At 37.4% G+C, this 21830-nt stretch overlaps 1 protein-coding gene across 11 annotated transcripts in view; it reads left to right on the forward strand.

Annotated features, from left to right (window-relative positions):
* CC2D2B (coiled-coil and C2 domain containing 2B) overlaps positions 1-21830 on the forward strand; it is a gene marked incomplete at its 5' end in the record, with an annotated part of 103638 nt that overhangs the window by 18252 nt on the left and 63556 nt on the right. For 9 of the 11 annotated variants that reach the window (XM_082722077.1, XM_082722086.1, XM_082722087.1 and 6 more), the window contains 6 exons: positions 3998-4207; positions 6946-7043; positions 16032-16172; positions 18441-18549; positions 18751-18869; positions 20029-20206. In XM_082722077.1, coding sequence (XP_082578203.1) covers positions 3998-4207; positions 6946-7043; positions 16032-16172; positions 18441-18549; positions 18751-18869; positions 20029-20206 — 855 coding nt within the window. The remainder of the gene's footprint in view (positions 1-3997; positions 4208-6945; positions 7044-16031; positions 16173-18440; positions 18550-18750; positions 18870-20028; positions 20207-21830) is intronic. The other 2 variants (XM_082722084.1, XM_082722085.1) reach the window with 2 other exon arrangements.

Here is a 21830-nt window from a genome sequence, read left to right on the forward strand (position 1 = left end):
CTCCATGCTAAGCTGGGAGCCCATGCAGGGCTCCATCCCATGACCCCGAGATCATGACCTGAGCTGAAATCAAGAGTCAGGCACTTAACCAACTGAGCCACCCAGGTGCCCCTGATAACTTTTCTAATAATGTTACTGTTGTTTTTGTCTAGTGTTAGAAATATATGGTGGCTGGATTTCCAAAATTTTTTGGCTGGATTTCCCTTCCAAGATATTTTTTTCTACCTTCTCTTTCCTTAATCTCTGAGGTTCCTGGCCTTCTCAATTTTTTTTTTTAAAGATTTATTTATTTATTTGTTTGTCAGAGAGAGCGAGCACAAGCAGACAGAATGGCAGGCATAGGCAAAGGGAGAAGCAGGCTCCCTGATGAGCAAGGAGCCCGAAATGGGACTCAATCCCAGGGTGCTGGGATCATGACCTGAGCCAAAGGCAGCTGCTTAACCAACTGAGCCACCCAGGCGTCCCTGTCTAATGAATTCTTAATTTCAGATATTTTCAGTTTAAAATGTTCATCTGACATTTGATTCTTATGTATATATTCCAATTTCCTCTTAGAATATGCCATGTTTTCATGTATTTTCTCTTTTACTCTGTTTTTAAAAACACATTAATATATAGCTACTTTAAAGTCCATATCTGGTGGGGCGCCTGGGTGGCTCAGTGGGTTAAAGCCTCTGCCTTCGGCTCAGGTCATGATCCCAGGGTCCTGGGATCGAGCCCTGAGTAGGGCTCTCTGCTCTGTGGGGAGCCTGCTAACTCCTCTCTCTCTGCCTGCCTCTCTGCCTACTTGTGATCTCTGTCTGTCAAATAAATAAATAAAATCTTAAAAAAAAAAAAAAGTCCATATCTGGGAACTATAATATCTGGATTCCTGCGAATCTGTTTTTATTTTTGTTTTTTCTCTTCATTTTGCTCATTTAGACTGGTCTTTATTATGGTCGATGACTACTGTATTACAAATATTACATATGAAAAGTTATCAAATCTCTAGATGATATCTTCTTTCAGAAAGGTGCTGTCCTTTGCTTTGTTAGGCGTATTGAGTGGGGATAATCATTTTAATCCAATTACAAACTTCCCTGATTTCAGCTAGGTTACAGTTATGTCAAGGTTCAATCTATATCTCTGTCTTTTGTTTACCTAATCTGTTTCCTTTTCTTCTCTTTTGTTTTTTAAAGATTTTATTTATTTATTTGACAGAGATCACAAGTAGGCAGAGAGGCAGGCAGAGAAAGAGGAGGAAGCAGGCTCCCCGCTGAGCGGGGCAGGTTCCCTGACAAGCAGAGAGCCTGACATGGGGCTCCATCCCAGGACGCTGAGATCATGACCTGAGCCGAAGACAGAGGCCTTAACTCACTGAGCCACCTAGGCGCCCCGGGCTTTCTTTTCTTTTCTTCTCTTTTTTCTTTTTTTTTTTCCTCTTTTCTTTCTTCTTTCCTTCCTTCCTTCCTTCCTTCCTTCCTTCCTTCCTTCCTTCCTTTCTTTCTTGAGTCAATTCCTAACATATATCCAAGTGCTTAGCATATAGTAGACACTCAATGAGTGCTTTTATTATTTGTAAAGCAATCTCAGTAGATGTAAACTTTTATGGCTCTAGTATACATTAGAAGAGAAAGACATCAGTTGACTGGAATGATCTTAGAAAGATTATTTTTTGCATGCTGCCTGCCACACCATGAGAGACTAGCAATGTCTCTACCCCGTCCTCATTTATAATATAACATATTTACTTACATTTTGTAAATGATCCCCCCCCAGCACACATACACACCCAACATTGTTCTATCTTTCTGTTTTCTCCAGTTTGGCCACTAAAAACATCCATCTCCATTAAAAATAAAAATAAAAGAATGAAAGAGGGTGGAGAGATAATCCCTAGTATTGATCTTATCTTATTCTTTGTTATTAAGTGGCATAACTTTTACACCTTATGGTAACAATATGCTTCATCTAAATTTTGCTGAAGATAAAGCACAGATATTTTAACATAATTATCTGAGACCATTATTCTTAGGGAGAGAGATCCTTGAAACAATGGAGTTTGTTGAATTAATGAATGAATGATTGCATGCATGAACAATTGGATGATAATAAATAAATGCAAAATATACAATTTTTTGAGAAATACTAACCGCCATCTCGATTAACCTTTGTAACCACCAGAATCCCAAATTGGAAACCACTGGGCTGAAGAAGTACCTTTTTCCTTAAGTGCATTTATTTATTCTAGTTTCATCCAAGCATGATTTCAGTATTTCACAGACCTTTTAGACTTGGAAATAAATGGAAATGTCACTTCACCAGCCATCTAAACTGAGTATTAAAATTCATTCTGAAGCATCCATAACAGACGATGTTCTGGAATTTGTGCCAGACAAATGTTTCTGCCTGCTTTTCCATTTTATCTTACCCACATTGGTTACTCTGCCTGGCTAGCCTTAGAGGCAAGGCTCATGTGGGGTTTCTCACCAGAATAAAAGAAATATAAGGGTGACTGAAGCACAGATAAGGGCTGCCCGAGTACCAGAGTTCTCTCTGTGCTCTTGCTCTGCCACATTCCTCTGCCCCAGGTCTCATTGCCTGTGTGAGTTTTGCCTGACTGTTTGACTATGCCCTTTTCTCCCTCTTCAGACATTCTCATGTCTTTACATAGATTTTACAGTCGTCATCAGCTTGGATATTTTTGTGCATTTATCTGGCCTTTGACTTATTCCTAGATCTTTGTGCTTTTGGTCTAACTTAGTTCTAGAAATTCACTTAATCCCCTCACTTAATTGACCAGTGCAGAATCTGCTCAATAAGACAGTCCTCTCTAGCTTAGGAACTTTAATTCTCAAAAGTTTATTTATAATTTGGCTACTTAATACCTAAACTGTTTATTTTGTTGGTGGTTTTGCCTGGTAAATGACCATTTTACTACTAATTGACTAAATCTTTTAAGTGGAATCAAGAGCAGGTTTTCTCTGAGTTGGTCCTTCCATAGAGAATAGAGACTTATAAGGTAAAGATGAAACAAAAGCAAACTTTATGGCTCTTTTCTTGCCTTCCCTCAAACCACTGAGGAAACAGGGAAAGATTCCTAGCTCGGGAGAGAGTAGGGAGGGAGAAATACAGGCATTTCTGCAGTCCTTGAGGATCTGCCACACCAGGCCACAGGTGGGATAGCAGTTTTTCAGTGTAACAGCAGTTGTAATAGCAATGGCACAAGCATGTTCTATTACACCAGACTGGTCCAGAGAAAAGGCTCGTGCTCTCTTTTTCAGGGGGGATGCAGTCCTGGATCTTATTGGAAGTGGCTAGACTTAAAAACTAGACTATGCATGCCAAGTAACCCATTAACCCTCTCAAATTACATCACTAAAAACCAGTCACATACGTATTCAAGCAAATGTGCTTAAATTCAGAATAGGATACTAAAACATATTTGAATCATTTTGTATATATTAAGGCCTAAAGACTTCAGCTAATTTAAGGGCAATCTGGTATACAAATGGAGACAGTCTCATGTATAAAGAAAAATGGTTTCCTTAGCACTTGCTTGCAGGTTCCAAGCCCCTCCAGGGAATTTTCCAGGGGGTTAGCAATATATTCACATTGGAACAATGTTTTAGTAAGGGTTTACTACTTAACTCTCACCCATAGATAACTATTAGATCATAACTCCCAAAGGATCTAAACACCATTTGTCATAGTGTTGCTTTAGGAAATTATTGGCAGGGCTTATAACCTGAAAGTCTAAACTCTACCAGCACACGACAGTAAGGTATATGACATAAATTATAGCAAGATGATTAAAGTGGATGTAATGTAAATATATTTAATGAAATCAGGGGTCATAATTTCAAGGAAGAAGGACCAAATTATTGTTTATTGATTTTCTACATCCCTTAATTTTCTTATAATTAACTGTGTTACTTTTATAAAGAAAAGTCACTTGTAATTTCAAAAGAAATACAAAGAATCAAATTAACATTGTGTAGGTATTTTTCTTTAAAAGGCAGTGAAACCTGATCTGGAAAGCTCTATTAGGAACAAAATGGAAGGTCAAAGGGAAATGTACCAATTAGATCTCAATATTGTGGGTTTACAATTCAGCCATCATCCTCTCTTCAATCAAGAACAAGTATTATGTGCTAGGCTGCTTCAACTTTATGAGTGTTTTCAGGACAGGCAGCAACAGAATTTACCTCAGCTGCTTTATGAGAAGGTGAGAATGGCTTCCATTATATTTATAGAGCTGAAGATTTAATATTGAAAGAGAAAACAAATAGTACAGAGCAAGCTATCCTAGAACGTATTCCCTTATCATTTTAAATATTTAACCAATTGGAACAATAGTTTCTTTCAGTTTCTCTGAAAAGAAACTCTGGGAGTTGACTGACCAGGGAGGTAGCCTCAAACATATCCTGCAGGATATTTAGCACTTAGAGATGGTTTGCTAATCTTTGGTATTCTTGGTCCTATGACTCAAGAAGAGTATTTGAAAAGATTACTATTTAAAAGAACCATATGGTTGTTTTAAGTCTAGTAAAGTATTTTTGATGATAATATTAGATCTTGAATCTCATATAAAATGTGAAAAGTCTTAGTCTAAGAATGAATAACCCAATCATCCAATGACAGCATAAAGGTTACATGAAAGTGTGGGGGAAAAAATCAAATGAGTACCCACTGATTATTTTTTATGAATTTGTACCTCTCATTTACTTGCTTTTTAATTTCATTTTTTATGTATCTTGGCAAACATTAAAATTTTTAGTGAGGCCAAATCTTTCCATCTTTTCCCTTGTGTATTTTAGGTTTTCTTGTTTGCTTCCTAAGACCTTCTCTACCCCAAGTGTATCAGTCAGCATTTCAGTTGCTTTCAACAGGAAAGCAAATGTTTCAATGGCTTTAAACAGTAAGGAAAAGTTATTACCTCCTGTATCACAAGTCCAAAGTTAGGGCAACTCTAGGGTTGGCTGATTTGGTGCTTCAACAATACCACCAACAACCCTAGCTTTTTCCCTCCCTTTCTAATGTTCATCTTCAGCAAATTGACCTCGTTGGCTCCTGTGAGGTAAACTACCTGGGCTGCTCCAGTTCAAGGCAGCTGACCAGACACACAGTATGCATAGTACCTCACCTGAGAGCCCAGCCTTCCCCCTCGCGTCTGGGCAGATATCCCCTCCAGTCTCATTGGCTAGAGTTATCTCACATGATCATGTCTTAACCAGCACTAGCAAAAAGAATGAAATTGCTACAAATGGCTAATCAGGGTTTACCTCTGAAACACATGAAGATAATTAAGCAATTGAACAAAATTAGGGTCCTGCCATCCAAGAAAAATGACCTTTCAAGTGCAACCAATAGTGTCTGAGAGACCAAAATTATAGTTATTTTTATATATTCTAATAATATGTGTGTGTGCATGTGTAATTTCTAGACTTGTATTCTGTCTAGTCATTGTATTGGCGGCTTGTGAGATTCAGTTCAGTTTCTTTCCCCCCAAAGGTTAGCCAAACACCATAATTTCCTACTAATTTAAAATTCTGCCTTTATTGTAAACTAGTTTAATATATTTTATAGATTTAAGAACTATTTATTCCAGGGGCGCCTGGGTGGCTCAGTGGTTTGGGCTGCTGCCTTCGGCTCGGGTCATGATCTCAGGGTCCTGGGATCGAGCCCCGCATCGGGCTGCCTGCTCCGCAGGAAGCCTGCTTCTCTCTCTCTCTCTCTCTCCCTGCCTCTCTGCCTACTTGTGATCTCTGTCTGTCAAATAAATAAATAAAATCTTTAAAAAAAAAAAAAAAAAAGAACTATTTATTCCATTGATATAATAGTCTAGCCCTGCCCTACTTTTTTTTTTTTTTTTAGATTTAAAAGAATTATTTACTTGAGAGAGAGAGAGAGAGAGCGCACAAGCAGGGGGAGAAGCAGAGGGAAAAGCAGGCTCCCTACTGAGCAGAGAGTCTGACACAGGGCAGGACCCTGGTATCATGACCTGAGCCAAAGGCGGACGCTTAACCAACTGAGCCACCCAGACACCCCTCGTCTTGCCCTATTTTAATTACTTTATTATTAAATTATAGTGTAGTAAAACAAGTGACTCCTCATTTTTTCCTAGAATGTTTTTGTGTGTTCTCGAAGATTTGATTGTCCATATGAACTTAAGAATTAGCCTGTCAACTTCTGTTTTTAAAATTCGATTATCATATTTACTATGATTATATTATATTAATTTTGAAAGAAATTTTTATCTTTATAAAAGTTACATTCCCTTATCCAGAACTATAGTATGTCTTCATGTTTGTTGAGGTCTTCTCTGATTTCTTCCAGTAAAGGTTCATATTAATTGACTCTAGTCTTGGAGTTCCTACAAACTGTCCCTAACTGTGACAGATTTCTCCTACAAATGTTTTAGGGTAGAGTTTCCTCCAGTTTTATTTCTCTATGAATATTCTCTATGGATATTTCTATATTTTTGCTTTCCTCAGTATCTTCTTCTCTTGATCTTATTTTTTCTTGTTTTCCTATGCTATTCATTTATTTTTTAATAGGGAGATAAAGATATAAACATTTATAAATATACATGTATAGCTATGGATGTGATGTTAGCAGTGGATATGGTTAAGACAGATAAACATATCTTTTCTCTAACCATGGGATTTTAGGTGGAAAATAAGGTAGATTCCTGTGCTCAATCTACCATCTTGATTAATTGGTATTTTTTTACATTAATTGATGAACTGATTACCTGGAAGGCTCTAGGTATAATATTTATTCCTTAGATATTGATGCTCTTCTCAGTTCTATCCCAAGGTGCTTATATGAAATATATTTTGGAAGATAAGTCAGAAATACACAAAAAGTTATGCAGTTGTGCTTCTGTTGCACACACCTAGACCTTTGGAGTGCTGGTAACAGTGGATGAGATACACAAAAAAGCTCTTTTCTTTGTTGTAGCTGAAAGCACTGACAGATGCTACCAAATTAGCAAATGAAAACTTGGAAAGAAGCCAGCTGACCAAAAAATCTTTACAAGATTATTATTGGCAGATAAGGTAGGTTTGAGACCATAAATATATCTACTAACCGTTTAAAAATAACTTCTTTAAGCTGAGTATTGCAGTTGCTATGGAAGATGTAAAATAAGGAAAAGACAAGGTCCCTAGTCTTTAGGCAATTACAGAGGTGGCTCCAGCCTTTCCTTAAGACCCAGTTTTGTGTAAAAATATTTCATAAGGTGTCACGTGAAAGTAGTTGTAATTTTAATATCCATTGATTTTAAAAAAGCACATGTTAATTATAAACCACCCTAAGTTCACTAACATTTTTAGGATCATAGTAGTCTCAAGCATTTGTATATATTTGAGAATTAGTCTATATATACACATGTACAATATGTATTACTAATTCAGTTTAAAGATAATACTCAAAGAGCACATAGATTCAAGAACCCCTGAAAAAAAAACATGGTCTTAAAGTTGGGAACCATTAGCTTATAGAATAGTTGGGAAGAGAAGAAAGTATAAAATAACTGGAAAAATAATTCTAAGACAAAACATAATTATTTGTCAAGATCTCCAAAAGCAGGAAAACTCACAGGGAGGTACTTACTGAATAGAAAGTTCACCTATGCATAAAGATACAGTAATTGTCTATGTAAGAGAGTGGTTTGGTAGTTAAAGAATTTCCCTGCCCATTGAGCTGATGTGTCTAGAGACAACAGTCTCTAATAATTGGTTTCCTAGAATAATCTAGCTAAATGCAAACAATGTTACTTGAGAAGGTTGACATATACCTTGCACAAGGCCTGGCACATAATGAGCTCTCTATATATTACTTGAATGAATGAATGAATGAATGAATGAGTGAATGAATGAATAGAAGCCATCAGTATTTACAAAACGATAAATTGGTGTTTTTTAAATAAGATTAACTAAAATTAAAGGCAAAGAATAGACATTGGCATAATGTACACAGAACAAGTAAGCTTTATTTTTTTTTATTTAAATTCAATTATCCAACATAGAGTACATCATTAGTTTTAGATGTAGAGTTCAGTAATTCATCAGCTGTGTATAATAACCAGTTCTCTTGTCACATCATGTGCCCTCCTTAATGCCCCTCATGCAATTACACCTTCCCCCCTGGACCTCCCCTCCAGCAACCCTCAGTTTGTTTCCTATAGTTAAGAGTATCTTATGGCTTTTCTGCCTCCCTGATGACATCCCATTCAGTTTTCACTCCCTTCCCCTCTTATCCTCTGTGCTGTTTCTTATATTCCACATATGAATGAAACCATATGAAAATTGTCTTTCTCGGGGCGCCTGGATGGCTAGGTGGGTTAAGCCTCTGCCTTAGGCTCAGGTCATGATCTCAGGGTCCTGGGATCAAGCCCCTCATCAGGCACTCTGCTCAGCAGGTAGCCTGCTTCCCACTCTCTCTCTCTGCCTGCCTCTCTTCCTACTTGTGATCCTCTCTCTGTCAAATAAATAAATAAAATCTTTAAAAAAAGGGGGGGGGGTCCTGGGCAACCTTTTAAAAAAATTGTCTTTCTCTGGTTGACTTATTTTGCTCAGCATAATACCCTCCAATTTCATCCACATCGATATAAATGGTTAATTTTCATCCTTTCTGATGGCTGAGTAATATTCCATTGTATATATACCACATGTTCTTTATCCATTCATCTGTCTATGGACATCTGGGCTCTTCCCACAGTTTGGCTGTTGTGGACATTGCTGCTATAAATATTGGGGCACAGGTGCCCCTTCGGATCACTATATTCGTTGTATCTTTGGGGTAAATACCTGGTACTGCAATTGCTGGGTTGTAAGGTAGTTCTATTTTGATGTTCTTGAGGAACTCCATACAGTTTTCCAGAGTGGCTGCACCAGTTTTCATTCCTACCAACAATGAAAGAGGGTTCCCCTTCTTCCGCATCCTCTCCAACATCTGTTGTTTCCTTACTTGTTAATGTTAGCCATTCTCACTGGCGTGGGGTAGTATCTCACTGTGGTTTTGACTTGTATTTCCCTGATGATGAGTGATGTGAAACATTTTTTAATGTGTCTGTTGGCCATTTGTATGTCTTCTTTGGAAAAATGTCTGTTCATGTCTTCCACCCATTTCTTGGGTGGGATTATTTGTTTTTTGGGTGTTGAGTTTGATAAGTTCTTAATAGATCTTGGATACTAGCCCTTTATCTGAAATGTTATCTGCAAATATCTTCTCCCATTCTATAGGTTACCTTTTAGTTTTGCTGTGCAGAAGATTTTGATCTTGATGAAGTCCCAGTAGTTCATTTTTGCTTTTGTTTCCCTTAGAACAGGTAAGCTTTAATGCAAGAAAGAGAAAAGTAGGCTTTAGATGGGGTCTGATGGTAGTAAATAAGGGTCTACCTCTATGTGTGTGTGCTTGTGTGTATGTGTGTAGGAGGGTTATTGAAGAGGTCATTGTTTTATCAAAGCAAAAGAAAGCAATGTAATAGATTTCCATTCAGGAAAATTTTTGGAGTGGTGTTGAAATGCTGCAAAGAGTAGTCTGTGGACGTTTGAAAACACAGTGTTTCTATTAGAAAATATATATTTTTAACATTTAATGACTGTCTGTCTACTAAGTACCTGCCTGGAACTCACAATCAGCTGGTACCCAGGATAGAAAGCTGTAAGTCATTCATGACCCCTTTCTTGTCTGTCTTTCATCCCTCACATCCAACCTGTAACCATTCCCATTGATTCTGCTTTATTTCAGGTGCTTATGTCATAGCCTGACTATACAGTCTCCTAAAATACCTCTTTAATTTGTTTTTAAAGATTTTATTTATTTATTTGACAGAGAGCACAAGTAGGCAGAGAGGCAGGCAGAGAGAGAGGGGGGAAGCAGGCCCCCCGCTGAGCAGAGAGCCTGATGTGGGGCTCGATACCAGGATCCTGAGATCATGACCTGAGCCGAAGGCAGAGACTTAAGCCACTGAGCCACCCAGGCACCCCTAAAATACCTCTTTTAAAGCCATGCTCCATATTGAAACCAAAGTGATGTTCTATGTATATTAAAACCACATCACATGTATAATATGTATACTAATACTATTAGTAATAGATGGCTATTAGTAATAATGGCTTTCTATTACATCTACAATAAAATTTAATAACTTTAGCATTATCTGTAAGGCCCTGTGCAATCTGATTCCAACTTACCTCTCCAGCCTCATAGTAGGGGCTCTCTGCTTTGGAACTTCATAGTTCCGTGCCCTAAATGGACTCTCTTATATCTATATATCTTGTTTTGTTTTGTTTTTTAAGGTTTTATTTGTTCATTTGACAGACAGAGATCACAAGTAGGCAGAGAGACAGGTAGAGAGAGAGAGGAAAGCAGGCTCCTCACTAAGCAGAGAGCCTGATGTGGGGCTCAATCCCAGGACCCTGAGATCATGACCTGAGCTGAAGGCAAAGGCTTAACCCATTGAACCACCCAGGTGCCCCCTATATGTCTTGTTTTAATGTCTCTTGTTTCTAGAAGGTTCTCTCATGTTTTCTGTCTAATACTAAGTCAACATATACATTGTATTCAATTGCATGTTACTTTCTCAGGGGGCTCTTACTTGCCCATTAGATTAGATTAAATTCTTCCTCTCTCTTTTTTTTTTTTGATAGTCACATAGCATTTAAATATTTCCTCTTTCATAATATTCATCACATTTATAATTATTTAATTTGTTCTGTATTTTTCTCTCCTGGGATATTAGTTACCATCACCCCAAATATTTCCTATCACATATTTATTATGTGTTCACTGATTTGAATTGAGTGTCACATACTCTGAGGTTTTTCTCTATTATCACCTTTTATTCTCTTACTTAAACCTATACTCTAGGGCGCCTGGGTGGCTCAGTGGGTTAAACCTCTTCCTTCGGCTCAGGTCATGATCTGAGGGTCCTGGGATCGAGTCCCGCATTGGCCTCTCTGCTCAGCAGGAGCCTGCTTTCTCCTCTCTTTCTCTCTGCCTGCCTCTCTGCCTACTCGTGATCTCTCTCTGTCAAATAAATAAATAAAATCTTAAAAAAAAAACCCATACTCTAGCTGTGTGGACTTCTATTATAATACCTAAACATTTTGTTGCATTAGTTAATTTACATGTCTGTAAGCAGCTTGAACCTAGAGAGAATGTTTATTTACCTCTGTATCCCCCTTACCCAGCACAATGCCTGGAATGCAGTAGGCATCCAGTGAATATTTGCTGAAGGAATAAATGGCAGTAGGCTTCTATTTCTAGTAGACTGGATTTCATGAACAGCCCCTTTAATGAAAACAACCAAAAATGTCTGATAAAATACAAATATTATCTTTATAAACATATTGCCAAGATGCCGGAAAAGTAAGGAATCTGCAAAAGCCAAAAACAAAGTGAAAGGAGAAATCATAAAAATTAGTGAGGTGTAGAACCAGCTTTTATCTAAGGATAGTTACCTTGAGCTGTCATTCAGACAGCTTCACAGAATGCCAAAAGATAAAGCCAAGTTCAACTTAATTGGAAAGTCTAACAGGAGATCACTCTCTAATGGGTGTTAAACCTCATGAAGGGGTAATATAAAGGAGATAACAAAGAAACTTGTCTTTGACTTTGTCACTAGACAGGAGGAGGAAATGTTCCTTTGAAAATTCATAACCACAAGCCAGCATTCATGCAGATTTATAATCTGAATTTATAGTACTTACGTGGTCTAAGATATCAGCTTTAATTTTTTTCTAAGAATTTATTTATGTATTTGTCAGAGAGAGAGAATGAACACAAGCAGGGGGAGCAGCAGGCTGAAGTAGAAGCAGGCTCCCTGCCAAAGAAGGAGCCCGATATGAGACTCAGCCCCAGGACCCTGAGATCATGACCTGAGCCAAAGGCAGATGCTTAACCAGCTGAGCTACCCAGGCATCCCTAAAATACCAGATTTAGAATTTAACTTAAAATAGCCCCAAATCAGTAGTGGCAGCAGATAATTGGCAAAGTCGATTAAAAAAAAAAAAAAAAAAAAAAGGAGGAAGGATTGAGGAGCAAAAAAGTGGAAAATATATAGGTAGGTCTCAGTGAACAAATGATGTAATGCTGTCTCATGGGGTACAAAAATATAGAGAGAGTTCAAATATATATCTTCTAGAATGGAGTAAAAAATGGAGGAGTGTAAGTATAATTAAATATTTTGAGGAGGTGCGTAAAGGTAAAGCTTAATATTAGACTTTGATAAATCAAGGGCTTATATTTTAATTTATAACATTTAAAAGAAAAGAAAAAAGATATATCTCTCAAATCAATATAAGAGGAAAGTGAGACAATATGAAAATATTGAAACAATCCAAAGGAAAGCAAGAAAAGAGAGAAAAAGGAACATAGAAGCAGATGAAACAAGTAGAAAACAAAAGAAAATGGAGTTAAACCTAAATATATCTAAATGAACTGAGTGCTCCATTTTTGTCTAGATCAGTAGACTGGATTAAAATGTTAAAAATCCATATGGAGCAACCTAGGTGTCCATCAACAGATGAATGAATAAATAAGATGTGGTAGATATACATCATGGAATATTACTCAACCATAAAAAAGAATGAGCTCTTGCCATTTGTGACAACGTGGATGGACCTAGAGGCATTACGCAAAGTGAAGTAAGTCAGACAGAGAAGCACAAATACCATGACTTCACTTATATGTGGAACCTAAAAACAAAACAAACAAATGAACAACAACAACAAAAACAGAAAGAGACCGTAAATCTAGACAACAAACTGACGGTTGCCAGAGGGGAGAAGGGTAGTGAGTTGAGGAAAATGGGTAAAGGGGAGTGGTAACTACAGGCTTCCAGTTGTAGAATGAGTAAGTCATGGGGATAAAAGGTAAAGCATGGGGAATATAGTCCACAGTATAGCACTGGAGTCCTATGGCGATGGAGGGTAGCTATACTTGTGGTGAGCATAGTATAACTTCTAGAATTGTAGAACCATTACATTGTATACATACCTGAAACTAATATAACATTGTGTGTCAACTATACTTCAATAAAAAATTTTTAAAAGTAGGAAAAAAATTCCAAAACCAGGATCCAATTATATCTTATTTATAAGAGACTTACCTACATCATAAGAATATAAAAAGTTAGAGAACAGAAATATTGGGGGAAAAATCACACAAACACTGACAAAATAAAGGTGTATAGTTTTGTTAATATAAAGTAAAACAGATCTTTATTTTTTATTTTTTTAAGATTTTATTTATTTGACAGAGACAGCAAAGCAGGAACACAAGCAGGGGGAGTGGGAGAGGGAGAAGCAGGCTTCCTGCTTGCAGGGACCCCCCCCCCCAATATGGGACTCAATCCCAGGACCCTGGGATCACCCTGAACCAAAGGTAGACGCTTAATGACTGAGCCACCCAGGTGCCCCAAAATAGATCTTTAAAGGCAAAAAGCTTTAGTAGATATAAAGAGGGCCACATCAAAATGATGCAGTTTAGTTAACATATATTCATATATATGTTTATACACATAAATACATATGTGCATATAATAATATGGCTTCAAAATAAATAAAGCAAAATTGATAGGAGTGCAAGGAGAAATAGCAAATTCAGAAACGTATTGGGCAATATTAACGTGCTCCTCTCAGTAATTGATGGGACAAGTAGACCAAAAAATTTCAGTATGGGTATAAAAGATTTGAACAACATGATGAACGAACTTGACTTAATATATAGTTACAGAACGTTGTACCCAACAACTGCAAAATGCCACTCTTTTCAAGAACATAGGGAACATTTACAAAAGTTGATCTTCTGTTATTTCAATAAATCACAAAGTCTCAATATAGTCAACTGATTTAAATCATTCAATGCAGAAAGAAATCTAATACAAAAATATAACTAGAAATCTCCATATGTTTGGAAATTAAGAAATACATGTCTAAAATAATCTATTTTTCAGAGAAGATATCATTGATAATTAGGAAAGATTTTTGAATTTACTGATTAAGAACAAATATATATCAAAATATGTGGTACAGTTAAAATAGTACTTAGAGGGATATTTGTTTATTTAAATACACATTAGAGAAAAGGAAAGGTTGAAAATTAATGAGCTAAGCCTACTTAAGCTAGGAAAAAGGATAGAAGAAATGAAAGAGCAGAAATTAATAAGATAGCTATGATAGAATGAGGAAACTCAAATGTTTGGTAAAAATTGATAAACTCTGGGGCACCTCAGTGGCTCAGTATGTTAAAGATTCTGCCTTTGGCTCAGGTCATGATCCCAGAGTCCTAGGATGGAACCCCACATCAGGCTCTCTGCTCTGTAGGAAGCTTGCTTCCTCCTCTCTCTCTCCCTACCTCTCTCCCTACTTGTGATCTCTGTCAAATAAATAAAATATTTTAAAAAAAAATTAAAAAAGAAATTGATAAACTCTGGCAAAGCTGATCAAGAAAAGAAACAGCATGGGGCACTTGGGTGACTCAGTTGCTTAAGTGTCTGCCTTCAGTCGAGGTCATGATCCCAGGGTTCTGGAATCAAGCCCCACATCAGGCTATCTGTTCAGCAGGGAACCTGCTTCTCCCTCTTCTGCTGCCCCTGCTTGTGCTCTCTCCCTCTCTCTGTGTCAAATAAATAAATAAAATCCTAAAAAGAAAAATAACGCACATATACAATACACAATGTCAGGACAGAAAGGGGGACATTACTTAAGATGCTGTATACTTTGAAAAACTTCATGCCTAAGAAAGTAAACATTTACATGGAAAGGAAAAATCTGTACAAAAATACAAACAGAATTGAGGTGCCTGGGTGGCTCAGTTGGTTGAGCATTGACTCTTGATCTTGGCTCGGATCGTGATCTCACAGTTATGAGATCGAGCCCCACATTGGGCTCCATGCTCAGCCGGGAGTCTGCTTGAGATTCTCTCTCTCTCTCCCCCTGCCCCTCCCACTTATGCTGTTTCTTTCTCTCTCTCTAAAATAAATAAATAAAATTCTTAAAAAAAAATACAAAACAGAATATATCCAAGAAGTGAAAGGAGAAGAAGAAGAAGAAAAAACTCTAAGTAGTTCAATCATTGTTAAAGAAATCCAGTCAGTAATTTGAAATCTTTCTGCAAAGAAAACTCCAGGCTCAGATGACAAAATAAGGATTCTGTAGAACATTTAAAACAGTGATTCTCAAAATGTGGTTTTCCAGACCAGCAGCATCGGCTTCATCTGGAAACCTGTTAAAAATGCAAATTATCAGGTCCACCACAGCCTTACTGAATCCCAGACTTGGGGTGGGGCTTGGCAATCTGTGTTCAGCAGGCCCTCTGGTGATTCTGATATAGGAAATGTTGGAGGTGTCTGATTTAAAAATAGCTTCTATTTTCACAAACTCTTTTCAAAGAATAGACAAAGAGGCCACATTTTAAACTTCATATATGACATTATTTTATCTTTGAAATTAAAACTTGATAATATAAAAACTATTGCAACCCAATTTCATTCATGAACAATTACAAATAAGCTAAGCAGAATTCTATCAAATGATACAGTGAATTGGGATCGCTCCAGGAGTGCAAGGATGATTTAACATTAGAAAGTCAATTAGTGTAATTTGTCATACTAATAGTGTGTTTGCGAAGTCATGAAACAGAATAAATATCTTTTAAAACAGTATATTACCTATTTACAAATAATATGATCACTAACCATCCAGCAAAGTACCTCTAAATTTGAAGCAACGATTTCAATTGTTAATCTCGAAAAAGTATAATAAATACACTCCAGAATGACCCGACGATCTGGAAAAGTCTGGATTTTAGCAGAGCACTTTTGAATAGTGAAAAATCTTCAAGTCATAAGGGAATTAATATCTTAATGGAATTTCAGTAGCTATATCAAGATGTGGATAAAATGAAAAAACAAAAAACAAAAAACCATAAGGTGCAGGTATCCAGAAGAGTTAGTGCAATACATTCTTCCAGGCCATTTTAAATGATTTGTCTTTCTAATCCACCAATGTATTTTTGATTTACCTTTATTGTTGTAGTAATACAAAACAGCTCTATGACTTAGAAAGGGAAAAAGACTTCTCTCTATTACACAGTATATTACGGACTTGGAAACAAATAAAATCCCTTCGACAACAGCAAGGGTTTACAAGCACCTCAGTAAAGTTACAGTTCCGAAGGTGAGTGGCTGCTCTATTCGTTCTTACAGGGCTCCTGAAGAACTGCCCACGAATAACTGGGAATTCATAGTAACTGGGAGAAAATCCAGAAGCTAGACAGCTATTTGATGTAGTCAACAAAGGACTTATATCTTGATTAAATGAAAAATTCTTATAACTTAGTAAGACAATTGGATTTTTTTTAAAAGATATTTTTTCTTTATTTGACAGAGAGAGAGAGAGAGAGAGAGAGAGGTCACAAGTAGGCAGAGAGGCAGGCAGAGAGAGAGGAGGAAGCAGCCTCCCTGCCAAGCAGAGAGCCCAACATGGGGCTCGATCCCAGGACCCTGGGATCATGACCTGAGCTGAAGGCAGAGGCTTTAACCCACTGAGCCACCCAGGCGCCCCGACAACTGGATTTTTAAAATGGGCAAAAGATTTGAACAGATACTTCTCTAAAGAAGGCCCATGGATGGCAAATGCACACATGAAAAGATGTTCAGCATCATATCCTGTCGATAGAGAGAGGTCAATTAAAATCACAATGTGAACATACTATACACTGTTTAGAATGGCAAAAATCCTTTACAAAATGGAATTTAAAAGACAATAAAAATTCTGACAAGGGTGCTGAGCTCTCAAGGAATTGCTGATGGGAATGCAAGTGCTGCAGCCCTTTGAAAGCAGTATGGCACTTCCTTACAAAGCTGCACAGAGACCCCGCAGTCAAACTCCCAGCTGAGACATACAGTCATAGAAACATGGTTAGTGGAGGAGATGGTTATAATTAAACACTGTACTTGTTAATCACTTAAACTATTTGTGAACTGTTGTGGGAATAACTGGTTCCCTCTCCATGGTTCATGTCTTTTTTCAAAACTATAAGAGGGGTGCCTGGGTGGCTCAGTGGGTTAAGCCTCTGCCTTTGTCTCAGGTCATGATCCCAGGGTCCTGGGATGGAGCCCTGCATTGAGCCCTGCATCGGGCTCTCTGCTCAGGAGGGAGCCTGCTTCCCCCTCTCCCTCTGCCTGCTGCTCTGCTTACTTGTGCTCTCTCTCTATCTCTCTGTCAAATGAATCAATAAAATCTTTAAAGAAATAAGAGTTTAAGCTCCACAAATAAGTGAAACCATATGATAATTGACATGGGGAGTTAGAGAGGAGAAGGGAGTTGGGGGAAATTGGAAGGGGAGGTGAACCATGAGAGACTATGGACTCTGAAAAACAATCTGAGGGTTTTGAAGATATTTATTTATTTATTTATTTATTTATTTGACAGAGAGAGATTACAAGTAGGCAGAGAGGCAGGCAGAGAGAGAGGAGGAAGCAGGCTCCCTGCTGAGCAGAGAGCCCAATACGGAACTCGATCCCAGGACCCTGAGATCATGACCCGAGCCGAAGGCAGCGGCTTAACCCACTGAGCCACCCAGGCGCCCCAATCTGAGGGTTTTGAAGGGGCGGGGGTGGGAGGTCGGGGTACCAGGTGGTGGGTATTATAGAGGGCACGGATTGCATGGAGCACTGGGTGGGGTGCAAAAATAATGAATACTGTTATGCTGAAAATAAATAAAAAATTAAAAATAAAAAAAAAAAGAGGTTAAGATGTTAGTGTAACTTCAGCCTATAAAGAAAGATATTGATTGATTGAAAGATATTGTTGATATTGTTGATTTTTCTTTCTCCTGCAGTCTTTTTTTTTTAAGATTTTATTTATTTATTTGACAGGCAGAGATCACAAGTAGGTGGAGAGGCAGGCAGAGAGAGAGAGGAGGAAGCAGGCTCCCCACTGAGCAGAGAGCCTGACGTGGGGCTGGATCCCAGGACCGTGGGATCATGACCTGAGCTGAAGGCAGAGGCTTTAACCCACTGAGCCACCCAGGCGCCCCTCTGCTGCAGTGGTTTTAGCGAAAGTGCTTCTGACAATTTCTAAACCTACCCAATGTGAAACTTTATTGTAGAGTCCTGAATTCATGTAAACTTGCTTCCTTCCCTCCACATCTTTAAACCAATCTGATATGCACATGCACTCTGAACCCCTGAGCAGAAAAGGAGAGCCACAGATGCCATAAGCTTGTCCAGAACAGTAGCTCTGGCCAGTACTGCCTGCTCACCACCCACTCTTATTCTCACTACTATTGTCCTTGGATAGTAAAATTATTTGTTGTAGCTATTGGTTGTGTGTGTGTGTGTGTGTGTGTGTGTGTGTGTGTGTGTGTTTAGCAATACCAAAACCAAATCTCAAATACATCTACTATTTCTTCTTTGAATAATTATATTTATTATTAATTAGGATAAAAATGAATAAATGCAATGAACAAAACCAAGAAGAGCTGTTAGAAATGTCTGAGGCTGAGAAGGAAACTGAAGGAAAAGCACTTAAGAATGGAGAAAAACAGGAGGTATTTATATTACAAAATAACATTCAACCCCTCTTAACTGGTTATAATGTTTAATTGTTTGGTAAAGTAGGAAACCTTGGTATTTGTAACAGTTACCCAACAAAATGACACACATAAAAAATAAAAAGTTTAATTTTAAGAATAGTTGTCTTAAGCAGTGAACTTAGATTGTAAATTACGTATTTATATTTTGGTTTCTAGAGCTTCTCATATTTAGCTTCAGAACTTGGAGAAACAGATATTGAAAGACTAAAGCCAATTACCTTGATGCCACATCTTTCTTTTACTGCAGAATTAACAAACTTATCCGCGTGTTCACTGTAAGCATTTTAAAGGATGATTTCTCTATTATAGGTTGTCTATTACATTGTTTTAATAAAGTGAATACCATATGCTGGGCACTTTACTAAGTTTTTACTCATTTAATTGCAAATATAGCTCTGCGGTATTATCCTTATCTTAGAGATGGGGGAATTAGACTTATGGCCTAGGGTCACACTTCTAATTCATGACTGAGGTAGAACATAAACCCATTTGGTTTGATGATTGTTTTTTTGTTTCGCTATGACAATAATTTTTGTTCAGGTGTAGATAGGAGATAAAGCCACTGTAAAAAAAAAAAAAAAAAAGATTATGTGGTTGCCCTTGCTTATTAAGGGGACCTGTTGCTTTCATAAAAACTGTTCTGTATCTGAAGGATCCTCTGGGCAATTTTCTACTTTGAAACGAACATCTTCCATTCCCAGCTGTGACTTTTTCCTTGAGCTGTTTTCTCCCTATTCCTAGGAGATGCACACAAAAACAGATCTAATATAGATCCCCATTTCTCTCATCTCTGGGCCCATGGATCTCATCTCCTTTAAAGAGGATATGGCAGCTTTAGAACCCTGAACTAAGTTCAACTTTTCAACATCTCTGTACCATGGGACCCTTTGTAACAATTCATCTTTGAATATTGTGAATGTGTATCATTTAGTACAGCGTTGGAAGGTAATAAATGTCCAACAAATATCCTTATTTATGAAATGATTGAATGGATGATTACATTTAAAATGAACGTAAAGAGTAGCAGACACAAAGGCACAATTACCACTACCCTTTTTCTAACCAGCAAAGTGCAGCAGCGGAGGAATGCTTTATTTGTTCTACACCTATTTCCAAAGAGGACCCGAGATGATTATTATGTAAGACATTTATACAAAAGGACCATCTAAACGAGGTTAAGAAAACATGAGCCATAAAATGGAAGTTATAAGTAAAGAGGGGAGGGTGCCTGGGTGGTACAGTTTTATCTTAAAAAAGAACATTTGAGTAGGAGAGGCTTTTATCCACACATAGGCAAGCGTTATTGAGATTAAAGATAACATTTGTCCTCTAAAATGGTCATAATTTAACATGCCTAGATGCATTTTGAAAAGAACATTATGTTGCATCCATTTTGCTTTTCAAGGATCCTTTAAATATTTATTTAATTTTTAGGCATGAACAAAAAAGGAGAGCCAAAATTCAGAAGCTTAAATATTTCATTAAAATACTATACAACAATAAACAGGTTTCTTGTACTTCAGTATCTCCTCTTCAGTTTGATTTTAAAGTCATGTTTCAGCAGATTTTCAATATTCAGTTAATATACTGGCCTGAAACAATTTGCTTGGAGGTATGCCATCATCATTTACTTTTGTATCTTATTTTATGCCATACATAATGTTCAGCTTCTTGTTAGTTACTGTTATATGTGTCAAGTAATTTCTATTTAAAGATGACGGATCTTTATGGGTAGGCAAACTATTTATAAATAATGTATTTATAACTAAACAGTAGTCTTGTATGCTACAAGTACAAAATTATTTGATTTGTGGCTTTCTAAATACTTCCATTCTTTCCTGCTAAAATTCCTCTCAACCCTGGATGTGCAGCACTACTATTCATTTGCTCATGAGATGGAAGAGGGTTATTTAAACTATAATGTGTAACATAGCTATTGTTGGTATTGAATGATTTCTCCAAATTGTCTCTTTCAGTGTGTTGCTGAATTTGTATGTGTGTATGTGGTTTTATTCATTCATTCATTCAATCTATTTATGTTTTGGATCCCTTTAAGAATCTGATGAAAGAACATACACACAAAAGACTCCTGACCCCTGTCCAAAGACCTAGCCTAAGAACCCCTCCACTAAATGGAGAAGAAAATAGGACAATGGGGAAAAATTAGAAAAATTAAAGTAGTCTAGATAAGAAGTCTTAATGGCTAACATAGGGGTTAAACTTGCAACTAGACCTGAAAGGAAAGTTAGGAGGGAATAAATATTTTTATATGTGAGCATCGAGTGAGCTTTGGGGAGTAGGGAGAGAATTATGATTATAAATCTAAATCAAAGGTATTTTTACAATACCTAAAATAATTTTTTCTATCCCCGATGAGAGGCTACATTCATTTTGTTCATCTATACTTCAAGTTTCTGTCATCTTAAAATGTACCTCTGTTAAAACTTCTATTTAAAAAATACACTGAATATAGTATCCGACTGTACCTAAAATAAATTTTGAATAATCCAGCCAGTTGAAGTATAAAACTTGCCTCCACCCCCAAGTAGATAAATGTGTATTTCAAATTCTTCATCATCTACAACTTAGAACATGATCTTAGCAAACTAAGAGGCAGGGAAAGAACGGAATCTCGCTGGGATTCAAGTGCACCAACCATGAGCAACTGAAAATGTTGCAAAATAAATCTATATGGCCTAACCTAACAGATTCTGACCCACATTTTGAATTTACTTCTTATCATTCCCTTTATTCATTTTTCACTTTAGCCAAACTGAACTGCTTGGGTTCTCCCCCCCCCCCCCCACATACATCCTTGCAATTTCCTACTTCTGAGCTTTTGAACATTCTAGTTCTCCCACTTACAAGGCCCATCTTCATTCTTGACACTCCATCCCAGCCACACCGTGAGTTTGAGATCTGCCCTCAGGGGGCAGAGCTCTCCCAGGAGACTTCACTCAAGAACGTGGAATTCTCTACCTTCACCTTTACTATCCAGGGCCTGGCCTCCAGCCCTGCAGTCCCAGAAACTGGATTTGACTGTCCATAAGAATGTCTATGTCCCCTAAACAAATTACAAGGCTGATCTATAAAATAAAAAATGCCAGTGTAACGTTTGAATATAGTTATCAGTATGGTTATGCCTCTTTTCACTTACCCAGTTTACTGATTTGCAGTAGGAAATTTCTTTCATAGGCCTGAAATTGCTGTAAGCCCATTAGCTATAAACCCTACAT

The sequence above is a fragment of the Mustela nivalis genome (assembly GCF_964662115.1).
Source record: "Mustela nivalis genome assembly, chromosome: 2".
In the NCBI taxonomy this organism is placed as follows: Eukaryota; Metazoa; Chordata; class Mammalia; order Carnivora; family Mustelidae; genus Mustela; species Mustela nivalis.